Source organism: Delphinapterus leucas, chromosome 11 (assembly GCF_059928025.1).
Source record: "Delphinapterus leucas isolate spDelLeu-1000000601 "Yukka" chromosome 11, BTC_Dleu_Yukka2, whole genome shotgun sequence".
Classification (NCBI taxonomy): domain Eukaryota; kingdom Metazoa; phylum Chordata; class Mammalia; order Artiodactyla; family Monodontidae; genus Delphinapterus; species Delphinapterus leucas.
This window is the reverse complement of record NC_143139.1, coordinates 83,135,325-83,152,196: the sequence shown is the minus strand read 5'-3', so window position 1 is coordinate 83,152,196 and position 16,872 is coordinate 83,135,325. Positions and strand designations below refer to the sequence as shown.

At 34.8% G+C, this 16,872-nt stretch overlaps 1 protein-coding gene across 4 annotated transcripts in view; it reads left to right on the top strand.

The window, feature by feature from the left end:
• The window catches only part of NUP37 (nucleoporin 37), a 41,193-nt gene that overhangs the window by 2,069 nt on the left and 22,252 nt on the right, over positions 1-16,872 (top strand). For 2 of the 4 annotated variants that reach the window (XM_022599939.3, XM_089921169.1), the window contains exons 3-5: positions 8,282-8,406; positions 9,869-9,941; positions 12,097-12,191. In XM_022599939.3, coding sequence (XP_022455647.1) covers positions 8,282-8,406; positions 9,869-9,941; positions 12,097-12,191 — 293 coding nt within the window. The remainder of the gene's footprint in view (positions 1-8,281; positions 8,407-9,868; positions 9,942-12,096; positions 12,192-16,872) is intronic. The other 2 variants (XM_089921170.1, XM_089921171.1) reach the window with 2 other exon arrangements.

The window sequence follows — 16,872 nt, the reverse complement described above, 5'->3', positions numbered from 1 at the left end:
TCTCATTACTAAATCCAGCTTTTCTGTTGATACATTCCAGTTTAACATAGGAAACAAGCTAGTATTGAGAGCTTAAAAAACGATCCTCCAGGAGATTTTATAGCTATGATGATATTCAGCTTTCCTATTAATATGCTGTCATACTTTTTATAAATCTAGAGTATACAAAGTGTGAGATCATACTCATTGAACAGTCGGTTTAACGTAGTCATTAAGACAGTGAACTCTGGAGCCAAAATGGCTAGGTTTTTACTCCTTCCTGGCTTTACCTCTTAATACTATATGGCCTTGAACAGGTACTTAACCTAGCTTCTATAAAAATGAAGAAAATAATGCACTTGACCCTTGAACAATGCAGAGCTGAAGGGTGCCAATAGGTGCGGTCAAAATCCAGGTGTAACTATAGTACCCTGGTTCCTCATATGTGGATTCAACCAACAGCTGATCATATAATCCTACAGTATGTATGTCTTGAAAAAAATCTGCATATAAGTGGATCCGCACAGTTCAAACTCATGTTGTTCAAGGGTCAACTGCACTTAATAGGGTTTTGTGAGAATGTCATGAGTTAGCATGTACAGTTCCTGGAAGGCATCTGACAGATTTAATACATATGTATGTTTTAGCTGTCATTGATTTGGTCATTGGTGACACGCACAGCCCCATATTTAATGGTGTGGTGCACACCATCTTTTCTCACAAGAAAGCCAGTTCTACATGTAAGAGAGACTTTGAACAATGAGAGGTCAACCCTCAGGAATCTCTGGTTAATCCTTTGTCTATTAGAATGTTATTCATGGAACACTATTTCCAAAATTGAGGTTAATCAATGAGGTAATTTGACAGTGACCAATTTTCAAAGATTTAAACTTTACACCAAAGTGATATTATAAACATTGTAAATATTATTTCCTCTTTTACTGAGAAGGCAGTTCGGTATCTTACAGTATTTTGACATCATAAATGCAGTTTAGCATTTTACAGTGCAATAAATGTATTAGGTTATACATAATTAGACTGTGTGTATATTTATCCTAAGGAGAAAGTATGAATTAAAAGCTTCAGTTTGTTGGTGTCTAGAATACAAAAGCTCTTATGTTATCCCATGTTGTCTCTTAGGGTTGCGGTAGGAATTTCTAGCTTTTAGGCTAAATATGGCCCTTGGCCTAATTTCAGCTGGACTGTCAGGTTAGGATCATGTCACATGATTAACAGAAATAACGTAACACAGTCTTGAAAAAGACTGAAGGGAAACCATTTTTCTAATACAGGCTACTAACCTACAAAAGCAGAAAGCAGCCCCCTACAGATAAAATTGATATTTTGCTTCATTACTTTTAAAATTAATAGCAGTAAACATAGAATTGTGTTCAAAAGTACTGAAAAAATATGCTTTAGCTCTAGTTTATGTTCAGCTAAAAAAATGTTGAGGGAGAAAGTCAAAAAGGAAAAAGAAATAAGGAAAAAAGGAAAGGCAGAGGTGATGGGTGGCAGAGGGAAAATGACAAAATGAGGAAAAAAATTAGTAAAAACATTTGTATTGCTCTGTTATGGTTTCTGGTCATATGCATTTTCTTTGTTGATCCTCAGACCTGTGGAGCTGGCAATATGGGTCTTACCTCAAATAACCTAAGGAAAGAACTGGTTTTTTATTAATTTAGCAAGTAGTGAACACAAATTATGTTCTGTGCCACGTACTGGAGATACAGTTAAACAACTGCCCCTGTCCTCATGGAATTTCCATTCTACTTCAAAGAAGTTCAGGGATTTATCTGACTAATAACTGAAAAAACAAGATCTAGATCTCATTTTTATACCCCTGTGCTTTTCCTTCTATGCTGCTATTCAGATAGGTTGAAGCTGTAGTTCAAACAGTTCTGGAGGAGAATTGAGTTTCAGTAATTTGCCATTGGGGATTCAGATTGCTTCTTTTGAAGTTATTTTTTGTCCAATTAAGAACTGTTTAAACACTGTTCCTATTCTCTCATGTTAGGACCTTCAAGTTCTGTAGCACTGAATTTCTTATCTTGAGAAAAAACTAAAGTTGAAAGATTTCCACATTCCTGTCAGAAAGGCAATCCTCATTCTAAGACTGTTAGGAATACACTGCTGATGTAGTAAATGTGAATTTCAACAAAGCATTTTTCAGAATCTCGTGGTGTTCTTTTGAATATGTTGGAAATTTGAGCCAAATGATAGTACTATTGATTGGTGTCTTGTATTTGTCAAATACTCATTGAGTGCAGATCAGGTGCTGAGAACTGGTGATACATACTTTAAAAAAGCAAGGACCCTGTCCTCAAGGAGATGTTTAAGTGTAAAGCAATGCAACAAGATAACTGCTATAAAAGTAAAGGGCAGAGAGAGCATGAAAGTTTCTAAGTCTGTTCAAGAGGTCATCAGTAATAAATGGCAACCTCTTCTGGGACTTGGATGAGAACACTTGACTTAGGCAAGCACATTGAATTTATATAGAATGTGAAGTCGAAAAGGATGCCTAATGCTTTGGATGACAGACTTCATTTAACAAATTTTTATTGAACACCTGTTGTATGCCAGACTCTGCTCAGAATCCAAATATTCTTTAATAGATTGGATTAATGGGCCAAAAGTTGACCAAGCTAAAATTTAATAAAGATGAATATAAAGTCTTAAAATGATAGACTGCTAGAGCTAGAAGGGAGAGTTATGACTTAGTTTTTAGTCACCTGGCTGTTCACCATGAACCAGTGCGATGATTAAACTGCCAGAGGAAGTTAGTTCAGTGCTGTCCAACAGAAACACAGTGGGAGCCACAAATATAAATTTAAATGTAGTAACCACATTTTGAAATGTAAAAAGTAGATGAAATTAATTTTATTAATATATTTTTTACCCAGCATATCCAAAATATTTTATGTGGAACAATATAAAAATTACTCATGAGATACTTCTGTGTTCTTTTTATACTACATCTTTGAAATCTGGTGTGGATTTTGCACTTTATAAAGTGTACATGTCTCAGCTTGAACTAACCACATTTCAAGTGCTTAATAGCCCCATGTGATTGTGGCTGCCATACTGGACAGAACAACTCCATATCCTCCTCTGTAAATTGACAGTAATATTTAGTGTTTACTTCAGTTCTTAGCAGTGTATTATGATTCAAAGGAGATAATGTATGTGAAGACAAATTTCAGAGTGGTGTTAAAAAGTTTAAAACTGTCATGTGAAAGAGGAATTAGACTCAGAATGGTAGCTGTTTTTTATGTTATTTGTCAGCTCTATTTGAGTGGAGTTGTTGCTTATAATGCTTTAAGACTGATGCTGAAACTGCTTCTTTGAGTGTGTTCACCTAGGGGAGATCAGCTATGGCCAGATATTTGCTGTCACTGAATTAGACTACCTCATTGATGGTTCCAGAGAGCAGAATTTGGAGCAATGAATAGAATTTACATGGAAACAGGTTTCCGTTTAATGTTAAAGAGAGCTCTTCGAATAATTAGAACTACCACCCAAATTGAATAAGCTCCCCCCCAAAATAGCTAGTTCCCTCTCACTTGAAAATGTTTAGAGAAGGTTTGTGCAAACTTTTTAAAAATGGCCTACTAGAGATTTAAGCATTAGATGAAAGAAGTAGACTAGGTAAATGTTACAGTCTCATCCAACTAAAATTCTGTATCTGGCCTTAGATGGGTGTAGTGGGGGGGCCTGCCAATTTCAAGCCCTTAGAGTGGCCCTTTCACCAACCTGGCGTTGCCCCAACCTCAAATACGCTGGAGACTTGTGTGAGGATTTGTATTATAGCAAGTTTTCCAAGGTATCTTAATTTCCTGCCTATACAATACTGCCTACACCCCAGACTAAACCCAAAATAGCATTAATCTCTGCCTATACCGCACACACACCCTGGCCTTTTAGTTGGCTCAATGGCAGACATTGCTGCCAGGAAAAAAAGGTTTCACTGGTAGTACATAAAACTCAGGCTGTACAGTCCCTGGGATTTCTTTATCCCCACGACCACCCGATAACTTCATATATACCTTCGATAACAAATTACAGGACCTAATTATCAATACTGTTGTTACAGTAGCAAAATAATGTGTGTTTTGATGGTAAAAACTTCATTTTTAGAAGATTGATTTGTCAAGTGTGGAAAAATATATGTAACCCAAACTATGAAGTCAGATATGATTAGGCTCCTAACCTTACTTTTAAATTACTTAGTGATTGCTGCCTTGGGATGTCTGGCTGTTAGCTATACAGTTATTATACAGATAAATTATGAAGTAATACAATTTGACAGTTTTTCTTTCCTTAATAAATGCATTTCTGTTTCCTTTTTTCATTTATGGAAAATTTTTTTCTGTTAAGCTCACCTGGAATTTAAAGTAATTTTCAAGGGGTATCTGAATCACATAGAGAAAGATATATGTAATATGTTTGTGAGATGACTGCTGGGATTGCAAAGGCTATCCTGGAAAAATCAACACATCCACTAGGATTCAATTAAAGTACACATTATAAAACTTTGGATTTAGATTCAGGATGAATGGAATTCTTAGAACAGTCCTTCACATAATTTCTATCTGTATAGACATATGTATTCAATTAAGTATCAAGTTTCACCTGCTCTGGATTTTTTCCCTAATCCTATTTTATAATCTTAGAAACTTTTATGAAGAATAACTATAGTCAACACAGAAGATTCCTTGGGCAAATTTGTCATGAAAAATTGTGCTTTTGTCTCAAGACCCATTTAAGGTTTTGATTTAAATAACAAAACAATGATTATTTTTAAAATTGCAATATTTTAAGCTTAGAATAATAATAATAGATCCCTGTATACCTACTACCTAGCTTAAGAAAGGGAACATTAGCAATTCCTTTGAAGCCCCCTGGGTTTTCTTTCCTTACCACCTTTTCTTCTCAGCCCGAACAGGTAACCATGTCTGAAATTTTGTTTTTCTTCAGAGCTACCATGTGTAGGTATTGCAAATCAGCATATTGTTTTTCAGGTTTTAAACTTTATATCAGTGAAATTATTCTGTATTATGTTCTTCTACTGTTTGTTATTGACAGTATGTTTGTTAGATTCCTCTATGTCAAAATTCATATATCTTCATTGTAGTATGGTGTTTTGTAATATGAACATACCACAATTAATCTTTTCCTCTATCGCATAGTATTTTACTATTGAAAACATTGCCAATATGCATATTCTTGTGTCTTATGTTTGAGTTTTGTTACCTCCTCCTTTCATCTTTTTTCTCCCTGATAGTTGGGAAGTTTTACGTGTTGTTTCTCTTCTTTTAATGGTTACCATAGATATTTTAATATGCAACCTTAATTAGTGTTAAAATTAATGTCTTTAACTTCTTCATGAACAAAGCAAGGACCTTTGACACTTGAACTGTCACCCCTAAAGACTTATTGTTATATTTTAGTTCTCTATCATTTTTCTTTTCATTTTACCCCACAAATTCAGTATTGTTTATGTGACTAGTATTTGTTTAGATTTACCCGCATGTTTGCCTTTGATTTTTTTACTCACTGTTCCTTACATCTCAGGCCTGCCTTCTGGGGTCATTTTTCTTCACCTAAAAGCACATCCTTTACTACAAGAAAAAGTTTAAACTTTTTCTGTGAAGGGCCAGGTAGTAAATATTTTAAGCTTTGCCAGGCCATTTAAGGTGTCTGTTGCAAATTATTCTTTGTTTTTTACAACTCTTTAAAAATATAAAAATGATTCTTAGCTTGTAGGCCATACCAAACCAGACCATAGACCAGATTTGGCCCCTTAGCCATAGTTTGTCAGCCTCTGCTTTTGGAGATGCTTTAGTGAGCCTTCACTGATGCCAACCCTTGGTTTTGGTTTTTATGAAAATATCTTTAAAACAGCTTCATTCTTGAGAAACAGTTTTGTTGTGGCTACAGTTCAACCGTTTTTCCTGTCATTTTGAAGATATTCCACTGTCTGCCTGCATTTGTTTCTGCTAAGAAGTCAATGGTTGTTCTAAGTATTCCTCTTTTATAGGAAACCTGTCTTTTCTTTCTGGCTGCTATTTCTAAGATACCTCTCTCACTCTCTTCCCTTCTCTCTCCCTCCCGCCCTCCCTCCCTCCCTCCCTCCCTCCCTCCCCCCCTCCCCCTCTCCCTCTCCCCCTCACATATATGCACACACCTATATATATATCATGAGAGTTTGTGTATTCTGAAATTTTACTATGTTGTGTGTAACTGCAGATTTTTTTTTTAAGCTGCCTAGGATTTATTGTTCTTTCTAAATAAACATATTGGTACCTTTGATCAAGTATGATGAATCGTTTGCCATTATCTCTTCAAATATTGACTCTTCCCCCATTCCCTCTATTCGTTTCTTCTACAACCCTAATTAGATCTATGGTAGAACTTCTCACTGAATCCCTTTTAACATTTTTTTTTGTCTTCTCTTAGCTGCATTCTGAATAATTTTTTCAAATCTGCCTTCTAGCTCCTCTAAGCATTGATTTTTTTTTTCTCATTATGGTATTTTTATCTAGACGTTTTTATTTAGCTCCTTTTAAAATCTGGTCATTTTGGGTAATCTCTTGTTGCTTACTCATATTTTTTGATTACCTCCTCTAGATCCTTAAAAATACATCTTTTGTATCTAATTTTTTAATTAATTTATTTATTTATGGCTGTGTCAGGTCTTAGTTGCGGCGCTCGGGATCTTTCGTTGCAGCGTGGGGCCTCTTCATTGCGGTGTGTGGGCTTCTCTCTACTTGTGGCGCACGGGCTCAGTAGTTGCAGTGCACACGGGCTCTCTAATTGTGGCACTTGGGCTCCAGAGCGTGTAGACTCAGTCGTTGTGGTGCGCAGGCTTAGTTGCCTCACGGCACGTGGGGTATTAGTTCCCCAGCCAGGGATTGAGCCCGTGTCCCCTGCGTTGGAGGCGGATTCTTAAACCACTGGACTAGCAGGGAAGTCCCTGTATCTAATTTTTTAATCTGATGTCTCCAGGTTGATTCTTCTGTTTGTGTTTGTGGTACTTTGTTTTCATATGTAGTAGTGCGTGCAGGTAAGATCATATTTGATTAAACTGTATCTGTCAGAACTTTATGAGACCTGTGTAGAGGAAGTTCACCCAAAGAGAATTTGCCTTTGTCAAGCGCTTGGGGCCACTGTCAACATATGGACATTTTTAAATAAATTGTCATTTTCTGGAGCACATAGTTAATGTGAATTCCAGCCCCAAACTCATGTCAGGGCCAGCCAATGGTTGAGATTTCTCACAAGTGACTTTTTCTCTTTCTTGGTCTTCACCCACGGTACATATTTTGCCTGGCACTTTTGGTTTTGGGGGTTTTCTTCCCCTACTTCCCTTTAAAGGTCCTGGATCTATGCAGAGGTCTCTGATCTGCATCCCTCTTTGTTCAGGCACTAAGTTTTGTCTCCCATCCCCTACAAACTGAAGCTGTTAGTTATTGGATGTTGGCAGATGTCCTTAAGATAGCTTTATGCCTTGGTGCTCAGTTGCTTCTCTGGATTTGGATTTTTGCATTATTTTTGTATCAGAAAGCTTTTCTGGTTATTGTCCATATTGCCAGACAGAAATGACTTTTTAAAATTCATTTTTTTCCTCATCTTGTCATGAGAATAAACTGAAATCATTTTAGTAGTACTAAGCCAAGGAGATAAGCTGACTTTATTAAACATCTTACCCAGAATCAAATATCCAAAAGACTAATCAGATCATTATTTGCATATTCACTATTCATAGAGTGTAATAGTTTATAGTATGGATGAATAGTTTGTAACATCCCACACATGTATCATGCCATGTATAATACTATGTGAAAATTATTGATACTCATTATAATGACTTTGAAGCATCATACGGCACAAAGTGTCTTGTACATAATATGTTCAGTATATATTTTTTATATTGTCACTTGATAACCCATGCCTGGTAATTCATTTACCTAGAATATTCTGATTCTTAGAGCATTCCATTTTCATTGTGTTTGCTGTGAAATGTATTTACTATTAAGAATAAATTGTCTCCTAAGTAAGATAAAGTATAACAAGTATATTGTTTGTTCTTAGTTACCATAGAGAGTTATTTTGTGAGGCTTAGACAGCTTCAGATATTTTTGTTGTTGTTCAGTAAACCAGTTACATCTTAATATCTGATCTGCTTTTGAACTTCTCAAAAGAATATTCATGGCCCCCTGATAAATTCTTTATTATAATGAAATACACAGTTTTATATTGTTTGTTCTCATAACTTATTAAAACATTTACTGTGTATGCTTAGGAAGAAGAAGCAGACATTGAAGGAATTCAGTATAAAACACTACGAACATTTCACCATGGAGTCAGGGTTGATGGCATAGCTTGGAGCCCAGAGACTAGACTTAATTCGTTGCCTCCAGTAATCAAGTAAGTTTAACATTGTCAAGGAAAGGCAAAAGATTAGAAAATTTCAGCTCTGGTTATAAATACTTTACAACAGCATGGTCCCAGTTGTGGGGAGAAGAGCTACAGTTGACACCTGAACAACGCAGCAGGGGGTGGTTATAACCTGAGTATAATTTATAAACAGCACTCCCTCTCCGAGGTTCCTCCACATCTGAGGATACAACCAACCACAGACTGTGTAGCAGTGTAGTATTTACTATCGAAAAATATCCACATATAAGTAGACCTGTGGAGTTCAAACTCACGTTGTTCAAGGGTCAATTTGTACTTTATTTCCCTACAACTTTTAATTTCACCTCCAAGAAAGCCTTGGACAAGAGAAGGCATTTCCCTGCTGGCTTTGATCTATTTCATCCAATGGCTCTTAACTAATCATTGAAAAGGCATGGTAGCAGAGATCTACCAACATATCCAGGTCTATAGATTAGGAGCCTTCTATAATTTAAACTTTATTTAAATTAAATAAACATAGGGGGCTTCCATGGCAGTCCAGTGGTTAAGACTCCGCGTTTCCACTGCAGGGGGCACGGATTTGATCCCCGGTCAGAGAACTAAGATCCCGTACACCACGCGGCTTGGCCAAAAAAATAAATAAATAAAATTAGTTAATTAATTAATTAAACTAAATGTATTAGTTGAGAAAAAATGGTTAACTTTAATGCAGTCAGAACTTGAGAAATTTAGATCCATATGATACTCATTTATCTGAAGACAATTGGAAATAAACTTTGTTTTCCAATATATAAATATAACTTCTATTTCTTCCTCAGCCATAATCTGACATGCTGAGAATTTAAAAATTTTAGGATTGAAGGCAAACTAGTTTAAAAATAGTTGTTTATTGATTAGATTTTGTTTTTAATGTAACATACATTGATGTACTTCTAAACAGTACCTTAAATGTTACAGTCAGTGTGAATAATACTCCAGCTTTTAATAGATAGAAGTATATCAGCTTTTATAGGTATAAAAAGTTTATCATCTTCTAATTTATTGAATTTAATATATCTTAAAGTAAGAAGGCTTATGGGTAACTGAAGAAGGCAAAGACTAAGTTGTATAACTATTTTTAATATCTAAAATTATTAACTGTAATATGTAATATTGACCTAGCTAAATAAAGATGCCCATCCTTTTCTGCCTTTAAGAAAAAGTTAAACATTAAATTCATGTGGTGATTTATAATAAAATTCTACATGTTTCTTATTGAAGAGACAAATCCAATATACTAATTTTTATATGTTTTCCAAAGATATTTAAGTGCCAACTTTGAGAAATAGTTGTAATAACACTTTTTACAACAGAGCCACAGCATCCCCTTTCTGCTCAAACAAAAACATGATTATGAGTTATGAAAACAGCTTTGGTGGGGAGAACTTTCACTTAGGCTAAAAATGGGTTAATTTCATTTTCTTACTTCCAGATTTTGCACTTCTGCTGCTGATATGAAAATTAGATTATTTACTTCAGACCTTCAAGATAAAAATGAATACAAGGTATGTTGACAAGTGTAATTTGTAAATCTTTATTTTAAAACACATTTATTATTTTTGCTTTTTTGATTGGATTTATCACAATTTAAAATGACTTTATGGTTACCTTTATGTAGTTTAGAATCTCATTTACTCTATTTTAGGCTGTAGTAAGTAGCTAGGATCATAGTAAGGACTGCAGATTATAAATCTGATATCACTTATTAAAATATTAGGTAGACACAGCAAATGAGGGAGAATTAGAAATTCAGTATAATAGACATGAACACACATAGAGTAAGAGTTGAACTTAAGGGAACAAACACAGTACAGCATAGTGAGAGGCAGGACTACAAAGTGGCTAAAAGCACAGACACAGGAGCCAGACCACCTGGCTTTGAAGCCCAGCTCTACCACTTTAGTAATAGTGTGACTTTGGTCAAAGTCCCAATCTCTTTGTGCTCATTTCCTTACCTGTAAAATGGGGATGATCATAGCTTCTGCCTCATAAGTCAGACAAAGACAAATACTATGTGATCTCACTTATAGGAGGAATTTTTTTTAAAGCTGAACTCATAGAAACTGAATAGAATGGTGGTTGTCAGGGCCTGGGGAGTGTGGGAAATGGGGAGATGATGATTGAAGGGTACAGACTTCCAGTTATAAGTGGAATAAGTTCTGAGGATCTACTGTACATCATGATGAGTATAGTAAACAATACTGTATTATATACTTGAAAGTTGCTAAGAGAGTAGATCTTAAATGTTCTCACCACAAAACAAAAATGGTAATTTTATGAGGTGATAGAGGTATTAACTAACCCTATTGTGGGAGTCATTTCACTAATCCTATTATGGTAATCATTTCACAATATATATGTATATCAAATCATCATGTGTATACCTTAGATTTACACAGTGTTATATGTCTCAAAGTGGGGGGGGAGTTCATTAAATAAATACCTCTCAGTTTGGACTGAAACTGAATCATGTTTTTTATAAGAACAGTATTGCCTTCTTGACTTTCTAGTAAATCAAAACTATGAATAATGTTATAAAACAAAGATAAAGTATAAACCTTTCCAATCATTTAGAAAACAGTAAAAGTTATGCTCTAAACTATATACAATGGGCTATATAGAATTTTACCATAATACAGTGCAATGTATATATTAATTTAAAGCTGTATCAGTGACTGTACAAATGGCACATAAAACTTTGACTCATCAAAAGCCAATAGTTACTAACAATTATTGTTAGTTATAATAGACATTAAATATTTAATGTTAATTTGATTTGGCTTGTAGACTGTGACATAAGCTCTGAAGAATGATTTGGAGGACTTGGGTTTGTTAAACTTACACAGGAATGTTTGAATCAAATCCTTTTTTTTCTTAATTACATATTTCCAAATAGTAGACAGTACCAAATAGAACCACTTTATTAATCTTACAACTGAGATCAAATTCAAGTGTTTGGAAGGAAAATAGGAAGCAAGAACAATATCCATTAAAATATTTAAATACCTGGTATCTGACAGACCTGTTTAGAATTTCAGTTGTAAAGATTTAGACTGATTGGACCTGCCTGCTTGCATAGTCCTCTACCTTATAACTTCCCATTTATTTCTTCTGTGGCCAGAAGAGAATTGCTGGGTTGTTGTGATAATGGGCTTATAATACTAGCTGTCTCCAGTGCTGGCAGTCACATTGAGCAAGTGAATAAAGACAGTAGAAGGTGAAGTCCATGCTATGTATTTATTAGGGAGCAGCCAGTGTACAGAGCAGCAGGTATAAGGTAAAAAATCAAAGGGGACTCTATTTCAGAGCCCCTAGAAAGTTCTTCTAAATTTAACTTTTATTTAACCTTTATGTAATAAGTGAGAAATGAGGTGATATGAGGACAGGTACAGTTTAAAAAAAAAAGTCTCTGTTTTTGTAAGAAATGCCTACTAGAAAAGAAAGATCAAGCTAATAACAGTGTGTTGAATGATCAGCTTCTTTCCAAGATAAACCTTCTAGAAAGGTGGGTGTATAAATCATGTTTTAAAAATAGCAGATTGCTTAAGAAATATTTATAGAAAAGAGAAGCATGCAGTGAAAGCAATGAAGTAAAAATATTAGGTAGGAATATTGTAGGTTATTTCCCTGTGTTCTTACTAACTTTTCCCCTTACGTCAGGTTTTAGAGGGCCATACAGATTTCATTAATGGTTTGGTATTTGATCCCAAAGAAGGCCAAGAAATTGCAAGTGTGAGTGATGATCATACCTGCAGGTATGTTGCTTATATAAGTTACAGCCAAATTTTTGAATTTTCATCTTATTTTAATGAGAATTACACTTTAAAAATTAAAGAAAATGTAAACTTCTATATATATTCCACAAAATGTTATAAAAGAAGCATACTTTATTTAAAATGTAAGTATGACACCAACATGAGTTTCAAAACCAGTGAGTTGAGTTCTCATCCCATTTACTTGAAACTTCCCTTGCTGATTCATGGGTGCCCCTCTGCCTCTTATTTTAGATTTGCCCATTTATGAAATCTAAATATATATTAGGTCAAACAGTGGACACAATCAATAGGATAATAAAAGGCATTTGCCATATTGTGAAGTTATTTCATAGATCCTATCTGATAAGTTAGTGTTTAATAATGAACTGAGAATCTCATTTGCTAGAGCAAGACTCGCTGGAAATTTAGTGTTTTGACAAATTCGAAAATCTCTCTATAAAGTTTTTCTGTAGATACAATACATTACAATATCACATTCTTCCACCTCACCCCCTAGTTTGGAACAGATGAGGTGGCTGTAACATTTTAATAGTGCCTAAAGCTGGAGAATATCACAAGTAAAGAACGAGATGAAGAGCAAGAGTAGGAGGTGGAAATAAGCTGAAGAGTCAGGAGTGAAGCAGTCATTAGAGGAGTGCCAGTTGCTTCATTTGCTTTGACAGTACTGTGAGCAAAAAGAACCACCAAAAAAAAAAAAGAAACGCTGCTCTGCTATTTTGCATAGCTTTAATGTTTTATAAAGGTATGACAAAATCGTTAGTATTAGTAAATACTTGTATACACATAAAGCTACTAAATATGTGTCCTTTCACATCGGAAGTAAAGCCACTAGCTTCTTTTTAAATTTTAATCTTCTCAGTAGCTCATCTTTTTAAAGTTATAGAGTCATAAGCCATTATTTTTTATAAAATTTTCATGTCAAGGACATGAAAGATTTACATGACATTAAGACTGTAGGGTCCCAAGTGTTAAAAAGAACTAAGTTTGTATAGAGACGGAAAAGTAAGTGGGGCCATTTTTAATGTAAAACTTAAATTAGATCACTAGAAAGAAATAATGACGTTTTAATTCTCTAACACATGGAGCATCCTAATCACAAGCATTTGGAATAATGAAACCTGAGAAGGGGATAATGAGTGTCTTTGCAAGCAAAGGAATAGCCTCTGAATAGTGAACAACAGCCAGAGATACCTGGGATTACATTCAGAGATCCGTGATTTTTTTCTTGTAGGAGACTTTGGGATTTTCATAGAATAGTAAAATTGTCCTAAAGTATAGGGGACTGACAGAGGGTGGCCAACTTTTTGTCAAGTCAGAAGAATTTTTTTAAAGTTCTGCTGCCTTCTGTTATTACCATCATTTTATTTAAAAAAGAACATTATTACTCTAAAAAGGAGAAAGAACTTAACTTCAAAGTAAGTCCTTTAATTTAAATAAATCTAACTTTTTGAAATTTACTATGTTGCTCCTAATTGTCTTACTTTGCTAGGCTGTGGTTAATGATGTTATTGTTCAGTGAATACTTACTCTCCCTTCCCCGCTCCTGTGGAAGGAGGTTTTCCCACTTTGTTGGGCTTAGCCATGTGACTTGTTTAAGCCAGTGTAACGTTAGCAGGTGTGACTCAAGCAGACACTTGAAATGTTTTACATGGTTTGTCCTGACCAACTGTCCTCTGTCTTCTCCTATAATATAAGCATGTCCTAGATAGCTACTGGCCCCAGAATACACAGCACATGAAGCAGATATTGAACCGTCTGGCATGAAATAGAACTTCCCACAGACCCATGAGCAAGAAATGTATGCTTATTTTTCTAAGTCTCTGAGATTTGGGAGGTTGGTAACATCATTGTAGCAGTAGCTGGAGAGCTAACTTTAGAATTTATCAGCTTAATTTGCCAACCAGAAGGGCATTTCTGATTGGCTTTTAAAGTCAAATTTCTTGGGCTGAAAGCTAAACAATATAGATAAGATTTTTAACAGAAACAGAAGATATAAGTAAATCAAGTTTAAGGAAGAGTAGTAACATACACTCTCAAAGTAACAAAGGAAAGAAGGATTCTGAGGGGACAAACTACAACAGAAAAATGTTTCAGTACAACTGTATTCATTAACTCAAAGTACAGAATTGCCAAGTTATGAATAAAGACACCAGCCAAATGGCAGCTGTGCAATTTGGGCAGATGAAATAGCCATTTACATCCCAGGAATCATTCCTGTCACTGTGCTAAAGTATTGCCTACCATAGTCTGAGTCTCTGTGTTGTTGGTAAAGATACCTTAGTGATATCCTTGCCCAATCATACTCAAAGCCTATGTCATCTTGGGAGTAGTATTATATGCTGGTGATACCATGCTTTAAAATGACATGCTAAATAGAATAACTAGACTGAAGTTCAGTAAAGAAGTAGAGGATTTTAACAACATTTTAAACCAACCAAACATATACAAAACACTCCACACACTCCCAACATCAGCAGAATACACATTCTTCTCAAGTGTACCTGGAACACTCTTTAGAATAAACCATATGTTAGTCCTCAAAATAAATCTACATAATTTTTTTAAAGATTGAAATCATACGAAGTATCTTCTTTGATCACAATGGAATGAACTAGAAATCATTAACAGAAGGAAAATAGAACATCTACAGATACATGGAAATTAAATAACACACTGTCATTAATTAGCCAGTGGGTCAAGAAGGAAATCACAAGGGAAATTAGAAAATACCTTGAGATGAGTGAAAATGAAAACACAACATACAGAATTTATGGGATGCAGTAAAAGCAGTGCTCAGAGGGAAATTTATAGCTGTGAGCACCTACATTAAAAAGAAGAAGGAGCTCAAATCAGTAACCTAAATTGACACCTTAAGAAGCTAAAAAAAAAAAGAATAAAGACACCCAAAGCTAGCAGAAGTAAGGAAATAATAAAGATTAGAGCAGAGATGAACAACATAGAGAATGGAAAACAATAGAATCAATGACACCAAAAGATGTTTCTTTGAAAAGATATAACAAAATTAACATATATAGCTAAAACATATTATAGCTAAAATTAATTAGCTAGACAGACGAAGAGAGAACACTACAAATGGTAAAATCAGAAAAAGTGGGGACATTACTACCAACCTTACAGAAATGAAAAGGATTATAAGAGAATACTATGAATAGTTATACACCAACAAATTAAATAACCTAGGTGACATGGACAAATTCCTGGAAACACAAAACTGCAGAACTCAAGGAAAAAATAGAAAACCTGAATAAACTTATAACAAATAAAGAAATTGAATCAGTAATCAAAAATTTCCCAACAAAGAAAGGCCAGGACAGGATTCTTCACTGGTAAATTCTACCAAACATTTAAAGAAGAATTAACCACCAGTCTCTCAAATGCTTCCAGAAAGTAGAATAAGAAGAAACACTTTCTAACTCATTCTGTAAGGCCAGCATTATCCTGATACCAAAACCAGACAAAGACATCCCAAAAAAAGAAAACTGCACACCAGTATTCCTTATAAATAGAGATGCAGAATCCTCAACAACATCCAGCTAAAACTAGAAAACTCTGAGAAGAAAATCAGCAAATCTTTATGACCTTGGATCTGGCAATGGTTTCTTAAATATGACACCAAAAACACATTTATTAAAAATAAATACATAAATTGGACTTCATCAAAATTTAAAACTCTTGGACACCAGAGGACCCTATCAAGAGAGTGAAAAGACATCCCACTGAATGGGAGAAAATACTTGTAAATTATATATCTGATAAGGGTCTTATACAAGATATATAAGGAACTCTTATAATTCAACAATAAAGAGACAAACAATCCAATCAAAAAAGGGCAAAGGACATGAGTAGACAATTCTCTAGAGAAGATACACAAGTAGCCGACAAGCACGTGAAAAGATGCTGAATGTCATTAGGGAAATGCAAATCAAAAACAAAACGAAATACCACTAACACTCACTAAAATAACTATAAACAAAAAGTCAGAAAAAAAACAAGTGTTAAAGAATGTGAAGAAACTGAAACCCTCATTGTTTTCTGGCAGGAATGTAAAATGGTGCAGCCGGCATGGAATAGAGTTTGGCAGTTCCTCAAAAAGTTAAACATGTGACCCAGCATTTCCAATCATAGGTATATACCCAAAAGAATAAAAACAGGTGTTCATTCAAACAAAAACTTGTAAAGGAATGTTCCTAGCAGCACTGTTTACAGTAGCCAAAAGGTGGAAGCAACCCAGATATCCATCAGTAAATGAATGGACAAACAAAATGTGGTGTATCCATACACTGAAATAGTATTCAGCTATAAAAAGAATGAAGTACAGATACATGCTACACCATGGGCGAAACTTGAAAACACTATGCTAAGTAAAAGAAGCCAGACATAAGATATTCTATGATTCCATTATATAAAATCTCCAGAAGAAGCAAATCCATAGAAACAAAACAGATTGGTAATTGCCAGGAAGTTGGAGGACAAGAACTTAGGAGTGACTGCTTAATGGGTACAGTGTTTCCTTTTGGAATAACGAAGATGTTCTAGAACTAAATAGTGGTGGTGGTTGCAGAACATTGTGAATGTGCCAAGTGTCCCTTTACACTTTAAAATGATTAAAATGGGGAATAAAATAAGTGAATAAAATTTT